The sequence below is a fragment of the Abramis brama genome (genome assembly GCF_963993115.1).
Source record: "Abramis brama genome assembly, chromosome: 24".
Taxonomy (NCBI): Eukaryota; Metazoa; Chordata; class Actinopteri; order Cypriniformes; family Leuciscidae; genus Abramis; species Abramis brama.
In genome coordinates this window covers 13,610,341-13,622,854 of record NC_139986.1, presented here as the reverse complement: position 1 = coordinate 13,622,854, position 12,514 = coordinate 13,610,341, and the positions used below count along the sequence as shown (strand labels likewise).

General features: G+C 36.9%; 1 protein-coding gene across 2 annotated transcripts in view; it reads right to left on the bottom strand.

Annotated features, from left to right (window-relative positions):
• Positions 1–12,514, bottom strand: part of stau2 (staufen double-stranded RNA binding protein 2) — a 117,389-nt gene that overhangs the window by 79,908 nt on the left and 24,967 nt on the right. For both annotated transcript variants that reach the window (XM_084102596.1, XM_084102597.1), the window contains exon 6: positions 449–608. In XM_084102596.1, the coding sequence (XP_083958722.1) occupies positions 449–608 (160 nt within the window). The remainder of the gene's footprint in view (positions 1–448; positions 609–12,514) is intronic.

Genomic DNA, 12,514 nt, shown 5'->3' with positions numbered 1-12,514 from the left:
CTGCCTTTATTTAATAGAAAGAAAAAAAAACCATAGCAAAAACAATACTGTGAAATGTTAGGACAATTTAAAATCAGTGATTTAAATTTTCTTCAGTCACATGAACCTTCAGAAATCTCATAAAATATGTGTTATTACTATCAATGTTGAAATCAGATGTGCTGCTTAATTTTTGTGGAAAACGTTATACATTTTATTTCAGGATTCTGATAAATAGAAAGTTCAAAAGAATTGCATTTATTTATTTTAACAATTTTATTTTATTTTTTTACTGTCACTTTTGATCAATTGAATGCATTATTTCTAAATTAAAGCATTACTTTCTTTAAAAAACAAAACAATTACCTTTAAAAACGGTTTAACTGTAGTGTATGTAAGATTTCTTTAAGATGCTATGTGAGGTTTGCAAGGCTGTGTCGTGTGCGGTCTGTTTGGTGGGACAGGTTACCTGAGTTGGTCTTTCTGGAATGGGTTCGTTCTTCAGGGCCTGAAGGGCTTTCATGGCCGCATTGTGTCGGGCAGCTTGGCGAGTCCGCCCCTCTCCGATAAACTCGTTGCTCCCCACTGTCAGCTGCACATAAAATACCTTAGGCACTGGGTAATGGTACCTAGGTTTGGGAGAGGGCCAAGAGACAGAGAAGGAAAGGTTGAGTGAAAGAGAAAAAGGCAGGTAAAAGGGGAAAAAAGCCCTTTGATTTATAAGAGGATTATCTTATCGAAACTTGGCAGTTTTATTACTGTGCAAGCTCTAGAATGGAAATGATAGAAAGCAACCAGGAATTGAATTAAACATGCCAGTCGCTAATTGGGAGGAATGACGGGAAAAACACAACTTGTGACGGAAAGGAAGAAGCTAAATAAATATAAGGATTTCATTTCCTGGCTATCAAGGTAAATATCAAGGGTGCAGCACTATTAAAATTCCAGCTGATGAGATCAGCAGATAATTGAATTCCCTGTCATGGCAACTGATCCATAAATAATGGCATATGTAAAATCTATCATTAAAATTCCATACGATTTTGTCTAAACAAATTAAAGGCATGACAACATTATAACACTTGTAAAAATTATTCTCATTTGAATTTAAATTTAAATAAAATAAAAATCTGTTACAAATTGGGAAATTTGTAATAGAAAGAGAATTTTTTGTTTATGTTATTCATAAACAGATTCCCAATTCTCGCACTGTATATGGATAAACATACCAAAAACAATTAGTTAAATTAGATAACGGACTAGATAAATTCGATCCTGGATAAATTGAGAATCATGATTAGTTTTGCTTAAAATAGAAATCACGATTCTCCCGCGGTTCTGAAAAGACAACTAAACAAAATAACATGTAGTCTAATTTACTGTTCTGACAAAATGTTAATTGCTGCAGACTATTTAAAAAATATGTAGTTGAATTATTTTAAAGGTACACTATGTAACTTTTGGTGCTCTAGCAGTTAATAAACAAAACTGCATGTGGAAGAACATTGTAGCCGGATCTACTTCTCTCTGTTTATGTAAATGACGAGTCACACAGGAACTGGGCTACTCGTTGTCCCACTCAGTCTAAACTAGTCTGAATATAAACACTTATTATAGGCGTAATGATTCAGGATAAGACAAAATCATGGTTTGGAAGATGGATTCATGATGTACTCGCTCATTATATAAATGTTGTAAATTTTGAGCAAAAAGAAAAGTGACAGTTTGAATGATTCAATGACTCACTCTTAAAGACTTATCTTGTTTCATCAAAATGTGATTCAATGAATCAGCGTTATTGAACGAATCTCTTGAATTATTGATTCAACGACAAATACATTGTTTAACTTGTCGCCACCTACTGGTATAACGATGTAATGCAATCTTAATTTGACATCCGAACACAGGCTGATACAATCCACATCCGAACTATAGGCATTTGTCCCAGTACTTCTGTGATCATTTGAACTATTGTAACACAGACATAATGATACTGTGGGGTTGAAAATACTATTTTTGAAGCGGTTTCATACATATACAAAAAAACTGCTCTCTCTGAATCAGCGACAGTGCCAACGCACATATGAATATTCCACTGTAATCGTACTTGTCAAAGGCTTAATAGACAGACAAATCGTTGTCATTTAGGAATAAGATCATGTGGATGTTTGAATTGAGATATCGATCTCTTAAAGTCTCCCTGTAGTCAATAATTTTATCCCTTGAAACTCATCTTTGATCACCAAAATTGCATATTTAAAAGTTTTTTCCTTGAAAAAAAATTTCTTCATGCCCTAAAATAGCTTGAATGTAACTCTACACCCTTGCCTCATTTAGTATACGCGGTTCTATGAATATGCAAATTAGCCCCGCCTCCACTCACACCAACTCAGAGATCCACTCGTTGACGATCACACGTTGACGTGATTGGTTACAAGGTAGTTTGTGATGTCAGAAACACCAGCGATTTCAAACCGCAATTTTGAGACTGTCTTTGGTTCACTGCAGTTTTAAGGAGAAAATACACAGCAATGGTGTTGACTTATGAATTTGCACATGGTTTGTCTTTAAGCATATTAAAAACACCAGATAGACATAAACAACACTAAAAGCTTGATTTTCACCACAGGTGGACTTTAACGATTAATCATGCAATATGTAAAAGTGGATATTCAGTATGAAAAATTGACATTTATTTAGTGATTTGCTAAAGATTACATTTTGCCATGTTATTAAATTATTAGTTTACTTTAGGTGAGCGCAGATGACGGCAAAGGTAATATAAATGTAAAAATAGGGGAAGCATTCACAATTAAATAAACAAAATCGGCCGATACATTGAGTATTTAAAAAACACACACAAGAAAAACAGCATGAGGCAACAGTCGAGGACATCCTTCTGAATGTGTACTGTGTATAACTGAGGTCTAGTTGAGCATCGTGACCCATTCTTGCTATGGATGCAGTCATATCGTACATTATTATGTACCCGCTTCATTCCGCTGTCACGGAGCTCCAATGAAGTAAGTGTCTAAAGACACAATGGCTGATGGGAGTGGTGTACAAAGCTTTAAAACAACTAGAGAAAAGGCAGATTTATTTCTGAGGTGGAACCTGAACAATATTGGTAGAGTAATAAATGGTCAAATTAAAGGGCCCTTCTTCCATGGGGTCAATGACATAACAATGAGTTGGTGAAATAATGACTCCCATTGGCTCCAAGCGAAGGAGCACGGAACAAAAGCAGCTTCACATATATCCAGCTTTCTTTATCTTAACTTTGGCTCACCCATGCAGGGCTGTCAGGCCGCTGTTCAGTGGGCAGATTTAAGGGTCTGTTTGCACTTTAAGGCCTTTATGAGGAACGGTACCGACTGACCTAGCGTCAGCTCTCCCCCTTCCCTCGATGGGGAGAACCCATTCACACTCCTCTGTAGCGTCTGGGGACCAAATTGTGCTAAAAAGTAGCTGCTGCTTTCCAAAATCATCACGCTCTCACGGTTTTAGCTCTTATCAGCATTTGGGGAATTAAAAATGCATCAACAACAGTCATGAACAAGGTCAACATGTGATGAAATACATCAGATCATGGAAGTAAACGGTACATCTTGCTAAAGTCAACTGTTCTCAACCCCTTTTGCTTTTCTACTGTCCAACAAAATTGGACAATAGAAGATTGGAAAAATGTTGCCTGGTTTGATGAGTCTCGATTTCTGCTGTGACCGAAAATGGTAGGGTCAAAATTGATAGTAAACAACATGAAAGTATGGATCCATCCTGCCTTGTATCAATGGATCAGGCTGGTGCTGGTGGTGTAATGGTATGGGGCATATTTTCTTGGCAGACTTTGGGTTCCTTAATTCAAATTGAACATAATTTAAATGCCACAGCCTGAGTTTTGTTGCCGACAATGTCCATCCCTTTATGACCTCAGTTTACCCATCTTCTGAATGATGGCTACTTCCAGCAGGATAACGTGCCATGTCAAGCTCAAATCATCTCAAACTGGTTTCTTGAACATAACAATGAGTTCACTATACTCAAATGGCCTCCACAGTCACAAGATCTCAATCCAATTGAGCACCTTTGGGATGTGGTGGAACTGGAGATTTGCATCATGGATGTGTAGCCGACAAATATGTAGCAACTGCTTGATGCAATCGTGTCAATATAGACCAAAATCTCAGGAATGTTTCCAGCACAGTTTAATCTATGCTACAAAGAATTAAGGCAGCCCTGAAGGCAAAAGGTTCAACCCGGTACTAGCAAGGTGTATCTAACAAAGTAAATGTGAGTGTAATATTACAACTTAAAACCACTGTTTCCTATTTTAATATATTTTAAAATGTAACTTATTCCTGTGATTGCAAAACTTAATTTTCAGCATCATTAACTCCAGTCTTCAATGTCACATGATCCTTCAGAAATCATTCTAATATACTGATTTGGATTTTGTTTTATCAATGTTGAAAACTTTTGTGCTGCTTAATAATTTTATATTGGGATACATTTTTTCAGGATTCTTTGATGAATAGAATTTATTTGAAATAGTAAGGGCATTTAAAATGTTACAAAAGACTGAATGTCACTTTTGATCAATTTAATTCATCTTTTCTGAATATATATATATATAAATAATCCTTCAGACTGACCACTTACTGACCACAAACGTTTGAACAGTACTGTACTTCTGAATAATAATGTAAAATGGGTTTTGAACAGCTGACTTTAACATAAAGGTTTATAATGTGAAATACAGTTGATTCGTGGTGAAACCATGCAGGCAGAAAACAGCATCATTGGCCACTGGTTAAAGGTTTTAACTTGTTTAAACTTGAAAAGAGTGGAAAAAAAGTCTAAAACTGAAACAGACATGTGAAGTGTTCTGAATCATACTAAACTAAGGGTCATTTGATCTACATATACTTTTCCGTAAATGTTCAGGTTATTTAGTTTCAGCTAATAGAGAACTTCAATTTCATTGCAGGTCTTGTGATATTAGATTTGATACCAATTGAAGCCATCTGGGAGATGTTGAAATCAAAGGGCATGCCAAAGCCACCAGGAAAGAAGAAAAGATAGTGTTACATGCATGATAATGAAACGCAGAACTATTTCCCTGCCCAATAAAATTATACCATAATAATTCCACAATGGCTGAGTAACTAGTACAACCCCATAAATCATGAATGTGGGTCTCTAAGACATTAAATATATCTGTATTTAATTCTGGAAACAATAAGCTCAGCACAAACCTTATATTTTAAATATGTTATGTAAAAATCCAGTAAATAAAAGCATATGTTGAACATAAAATAATTAAATAATAATTGTATAATTTATTATAATAAATAATAATTTTATATGAAAAAGAAATTAACTATAATTTTAAACTTAAATTATATTTTAACCTGTTAACTGTCACCCCCTTTTTTGAGCATAGATCTGACTTAAATGGTTGCAATTCAGGAATTGCAGAAAAAAAGTCAAAATTATAGAAGTTTAAGTTTACTGTAATGCAAAAGTACAGTAATAAACATTTTTATTTTACACTAAATATGTATTTTACAAAATTCCGATTCTAAAATTGCTAGAAAATCAAAGCCATTTGTCTAAATTTAGAGTTGATATCACAAAAAAATATTTTTTATAATTTATGATGATAACAAACATATGTGATGGGGGAAAAAGACTATAAAGACTAAAAAAGTACATAAAGTGTCCCACTACCAGAACACACACAGTTAACCAGCTAAAATAGGTTAAATGATAATTTAGCATGTGCTTGTGTTGCTGTTGTTTCAGTTCTGCATCATAAATGTGTCTACCAGGCTTTTTATAACTTGAATGGTAATAAAAAGCATTTGATAACCAAGAGGTTGATTTTACAAATATTATTTTTAGCATTGGTATTACTTTAGTTATATTTAGTATTATTAATTTTAGTTTACATTTTTGTGAATTTGTTTTTGTTTTTTAATTATTTCTGTTTAGCTTAAATGTATTTTTATTTCAGTTTTCGTACTTTAACTTAAACTTATTTTATTTCAATTAGTTGCCAAGTCAATTTTTTCATTCAAGTTTTTTTTTAAAATCTAATATGGAATCAAATTAAATGAATAAATTATGATAATTTAGCATGCGTTTGTGTCTACCGGTATTTTATGGTAATTCCTTCCTTGATTCCTCAAACTGAGTGGGAGGTTTTGTCTATGTTTTTTTTTATGGATGTACAATCATTCCAGCACATGTGCGTTCGGAGCCACATCTCTGCGCCAGCATCCTGCATGTCCCCTGTCTGCTCCAACAGTGATTCAGCATTTCTCTCCCAGAATTCCAAGGGGTTCTGCGCTCGGCTGACCACAGCCCCTCCGAGGGAGGCGGAGCCTGCCCTTGCATGTCAAGCGTGGTCCCAGACGCTTGGAGGAAATGCCAAGTGCAACATGGGACCCAGCCAGGATGTTGGGGCGGTCGATTTTCTGGTTACAGGTGCAGGGAGAGTGGCTGCGGCCCCGGCTCGTAGGAGGCCCCTTTGTGCAACGTGGGAAAGTCGTTGCTGACACACTCTGAGCCACATTAGACCCAATAATCTATCAGCACACACACCAGCCAGGCCTGTCTGGTCTGCATTAGAAAGGAACACAAGCCAAAGCGGGAACACCTAGTGAGAGGACAGGGAGAGAAACCCACTGGAAGGCAATCATTAGTGTTGTCTTTTATTTATGCGTGTGAATGTGGCCGCCTGAAGACAGGATGAGAGAACAGAGCAAGAAGGAATGATGAAAAGAGATGGGGAATGACTCAATAAAATGATAACTCACAACAAATGACTGTGAAAAAGACTTTGAAGATGTGGTTTCAGGAACAGCTAATCTGCGAAACGAGTCAGCGAGCGATGACTGAAACCTATTGAGCCACAATCAGAAAGACACTGTTGTGACATTTAAAAGGGATGGTTCACCCAAAAAATGTCATTATTTACTCACCCTCATGCTGTTCCAAACCTAAATGACTTTCTTCCTTTTGTGGAACACCAAAAAAATAAGAAATTAAGAAATTGTAGTATTGTAATTTTACAGTTGTATATTAGTAATATTATTATTAACAACAATAATAATAATAATAATGATATGATCATAATATGATCATAGTAATGATTCCATGAGTCATACTGATGAAACATTTTTGTACAAATTGTGCATTCCAGCAAAGAAGCACAGAAAACCTGTTAAAAACAAAAAAATAGCAATAAAATTGTATTAGGAAAAATACAAACAATGTCCATACAATGAGTGACAGTGGGGACCAAAACACTGAGACATATCTTCTTCGGGTTTGGCACGGCATGAGGTTGAGTAAATGATGACAATTTTTTTTTATTTTTGGGTCAACTATCCCTTTATGACTTAATGAGTCATTAAAGTATTACTTTCCAAAGAACACGACATATATCAAGATACAGCAACCCAAAACTAGCTCAGCATTTAGTTGACATTTCAAAGTTTTTAATAGCCTGGATTTGTGATTCCAGAACACACTTCTCAGCAAGACATCTTAATTGATCCTAGATTTCAAAGAAAACATCAGATGGGAGAGCCATCATTTAGATTTCCATTCCAAAGTGCTGCATTGTAGTTCAATTCAAAGGAAAGAGCAACACATTCGTGTGAGGCCATCAAAACCAATCAACGTTCTGTCACATTTTTATGGAAGAAAGCATTTACACATTACAAATTGATAGATGCTAGTATGTAAAAACTCTTTCTAATTTGGAACAGTCAAAAAAATGACATGATTTGTGACTAGCGATCCTGATCAACATGCAATACTACTCCCTCAAGTTTCATTCGCACATGGATCATCACAAACACACTATTTTTTTAACAAAAGCTCATGTATCCTTTCAAAAACAAGACAAGACTCCCTTCCTGTAGTTATTCAAGCCTAAAACCACCTCAACTCCCCCGGGAGGAGGCTCACGCCCAAATCTCGAGCGGAGTTCCTTAACCCAGATGTAGGATTGCATTTCAGCATTGGCCAGGATGTACTGGCGATCTTCTCTGGAGTTTTAGAAGTTGTGAAAATTGTCATTCGGTATGGTTTTGATGAATAAAGCATTTAGGGATTGCATGTAGGGCTGGGCGATAAAACAATAACGATAATTATTGCGATATGATTTTCCTTGATAAACCGATAACAACAGTTCAATAAATGTGTACGCGCCAAAAGCAGAACAAAATGGCGCTACTTATTTGAACCGCGCAACATGGACCATTTATCCGCTCGGCTCAAACAACAGCGCAGAGCGAGCTTTCTTGAGCAGATGCGTTTATTCGCTGATTGATCTCGATCACGTGACCACTAAACAGCGCTGTGAGCAAGCGCTTGAATTCAGCAAAGAACACATATGTCTCTATGATAGAGCTGGGCAATAAAACGGTCTCGGTATTTATCGACGGTACACCATTGTCGGTAACGATATATGAACGAAAAATGTTCGATATAGCGCTTGATATTTTCATTAAAATGCGTGCGCATCGCCGTACACATATCGTGTCTAAAAACGCGTGTTTCCAAAGCGTTTGCGTTCCCGTGGCGTCTGTCGTTGCTATGCAACCATGAACTGCGCTCTCCACATCATGTTGAATGAAGGTGCGTTCCATTTGACCGTGATTCGTAAGTAGACCTTTTGCCTAGAAAGTTTGCCTTGATTGTTCTACATTTACACCGCACGCATTTTGTAACATTTCATTTAAGTTCAAGAGTTTCGTTAACACTTTATCTTAATATTAGACATAAAGAAGATGTTTTTGTTTACATTTTATTTTGTTTTTGACTGCTAAAACTAATGTGTTGTTTGCCTTAATAATGTGGATAAACAAAAAACAGTGGTTTAAATTCCAACTTTTCAACTTTCAATAATTATTGATACCAAACGATATGAAACATTATATCGTGATCATTTATTTTGCAATATCGCACAGCCCTACTCTGTCATTTAAACTAGTTTACAGCCAGATGAAGCAGCGCTGACTAACAGGAGAAACATGATGCAGACTGAAGGCTTTTCAATCTACAAATGACCATTATTTACCATGGATTTACTGTAGTAACACCAACTGCACCATGGTATTGTGGCAAAAATGTGGGATATTCATATTGTATTTTATTATATTATTAATGTTACTGTTACAATATACAATAATTAATGTATATACACAAAGTTTACTACAAAGAAAGGTTTTGTACGACTCACTTTATCAGTTAAGTGTTTCCGGTGGCTGGAATTTTGTCATTCAAAAGCAGTCGATCTCCGAATGCAATGTAACATGAGGAGAGTAAAGATGGAAAGCTCAGTTCATTACGTTGCATTCGGAGATGGACTACTTTTGACTGACAAAATTCCAGCCAGCGGAAACACTAACTGATAAAGTGAGTCGTACAAAACCTTTCTTTTTAGTAAACTCTGTACACAAACAATGTAGTCAATGCTCAAGTTCATGTGTAGAGCCCCTGGTGATGCTTCAAGCAAAGTTTCATGTTGTGTCGAGCCTTCTTAGTGTGTTAAAAATAGCAATTTTGATGCTATCATTGTAGTGCCCCTAGCACTCCCATTCTAAAGGCATTTTGACCGAAAACGAAAATACGGTCAATCTTAAAAGTGGCGTTTCCATTCTAATTATGCTTTTACCCAAAACTTGCTGCATCTAATTCGATTTTTAAGAATTTGTTTTCGTTTCGTATTGTAGTTGTAGTACTGTTACTAACTGTACTATAAAGTTCTCTCACCGGTGAATGACGCATGATGTATTGCAGTAACGTTGTCTCCGGTCTTCTGAGCTATGCTTTGGAGGCATAGTCAGTATATAAACTGGACACAGCGACCCCATTGGATTCAACGGAGACAAGTGAAGTCAATTAGAAGCTTTCACTTCCTGGGGGTCGAGCGTACTGCGCAGACTCAAACTGAGCTTGACGACGTACTGTATATGTGACGTGAGTAGCCCGTCTGTCTTCTAGTAGCTGTGCCAAGAGAAATCTGAATCGTTCCCTTCCGAAACTTGCAGAGACGGAGAGTGTGAGTAGGAGGTGTCCATGAGCTAGGAGCAGGAGAAACTTTTAGTAGGTATTCTGATTAATTACTTTGTCATTTTGCCTCCACGTCCCCCCGATTGCCCGCGAGCTTCTCCTCCTGTCCATACGGTAATTTCCTACTGTGCGACAGAGAGTCGCGTGGTTATGACGCAATCGTTAGCCTATTTTTACAAAAATTGCTTCTACGGGGCCATAACGTAAGCTACAAGGTAATGGAGCCTTTTATACATTGTCGTGTTTCTTTAGAAATAAATAATGGACAAATGGAGTCTTTAAACGCCTCAGATGTAAAGTTATTCGCTGTCAAAGTGATGCCAAAATGAATGGGAGTCAATGGGATGCTAACAGCAGGTGGGGGTCCGCTAGCCAATGGCGGCGCCCGGGGGTGGTACGGAAATCGAGCGCTCAATTACCCCCCTGTTTGGAGGTCGATTTGCAGGGAGGGTGGGACTTACGCTTTTAGTGCAATCAGGCTAAAGTTAGCATTTTCCCAGATGTCCTACTGCACCTTTAACATTCATTTCAAAACTTATACTAAGTATACTTTGGGCTTAGTGAAGTAAGTGTCTGGAGCTGTTTTCAAGATGGCCGCCAAGTGAACTGGCTTGCAGTACAGTGACTTTGGGTAAACACACAAGCAATGGATAGACTGGGTCTTGACTACTGATCAGTCACCTGGACAGGCTTTTTAACAGCCAGGCAATACGCCAGAATATTTCTCTCTCATCATTGATTGATCATCCGTGTTACTAACATAACGTAAGAGCTAGCAGCACATGCTGGGCCTCTGATGACTTCAATCTATCTCTTGCCATTTTAACTGCTAACAGGAGGCCCAGACCCTTTACATAGACATATATAAACATCACTTTTCAGTGTAGAGGACTGAAATTCCTGTGAGGATTAAAGAAAAAGAGTTTAACCATGCTAACAGGTGTTATAGATTCTCCAGCTGCATGATAAAACAGTCTGACTAAAGATCCCGCACACGGAGTCCGAAATTTTTGAATGCGTTTTTTGTATTCCTCTTCCTAAAAATTTGTCACACACAGAAACCCTGCACACTGAGTCCGATGCGTATTAATGAACCCGTTGCGAAAAAATGGAGTCTTCAAGCAGTGAGGTTGATTTTGTTGTCCTCTCTCTTCTTAAAAATAGAAAAAGAAAGAAGAAATATTGGGTCCATCCAACAATCCTGAGATTGCATAGAGAGGAAGGAGAATTCCACCTCCTTATCAAGGAGCTGCAGGATTCAAAGTTCACTTCAGGATGTCAGTGGCTCAGTTTGATGCTTTGCTAGCGATACTGGAGCCACATATTAAAAAGAAGACCACCAATTTCCGTGAACCAATTGATCCTGAACAGTCCTGGATTTTGGCATTCACTTGTACGGTGGGTCTGAATTGTCAAAACACCTCTCAAAATGCTTGCTACAGATGCGAAAAACGCAGAAAAATTTATAAAAAATATTTTATGACGGACGAAAGTTTCGGAGGCAGTGTGTAAACATGATTGACACAACGTGAGGTCATATTTATTTTTTAACGTGTGAAAATTTCGAACGAGAATTTCGGACTCTATGTGCAAGGACCTTAACCCACAGATGGGTCTCTCTAGTCAGATGCCTAAATAAAACTACTGGAAAGTAAATTGCAAGCCTCTGTCTAAAGGTGCAGTAACATTTACCTTTGCTCTGAGAATTTTCATATGCAAAGTCCAGTGCATGAATCTGTGCATTTGGCATGAGGATGAAAGCGGGTGAAAATATTCAGATTTCACTTGTGTTAATTATGCAATTTGTTGACCAACATAAAGCTGCTTGGATTGATAGTGACTTCTTTGTGAACTTTGCTTCATGCATCACTACATTATTGACAATGGACCTTTTTTTGCCCATGACATTTCATCATCATTTCATCATGAAATTTCGAATTTAATTGTACCTTAAAAGTGCTATGGAATATGTAAGTGCTGAAACTGAAACATATACAATTTAATTTTGACATTTTCCTGAAAAAGAAAAAGCAAGTGGTGCTTGCCTGTATAAAATAGATGTTTGACGCACAGATTCTTAAAATTCTATATTATTTTGTATAAATAAATAAGAAATGAAACAAACTCTAAATCAATCATTTTAAATGCTACAAGTGAATTTAGCCATCACCATATCAGTCATTTTAACATTAATTATATACTATTATAGTATGTCTAATATTTTGGCCAATAACTAATAAATCACAATCAAATGGGTCAACAGGACAATGGCACTTTATTGACCAGTCCCTGAATCATGGTCATGTCCCTGTGGCACAGATTTACTTCAAAACCTCTGCAGAAGAAAGGACAACGTACCCCTGAGAAAGAAGGTAAATATGGATACTTCTTCCTGTTATCCCCTCCATGTGTCGATTTCTTCCACAATGCTGGAGCTTTTTCCATG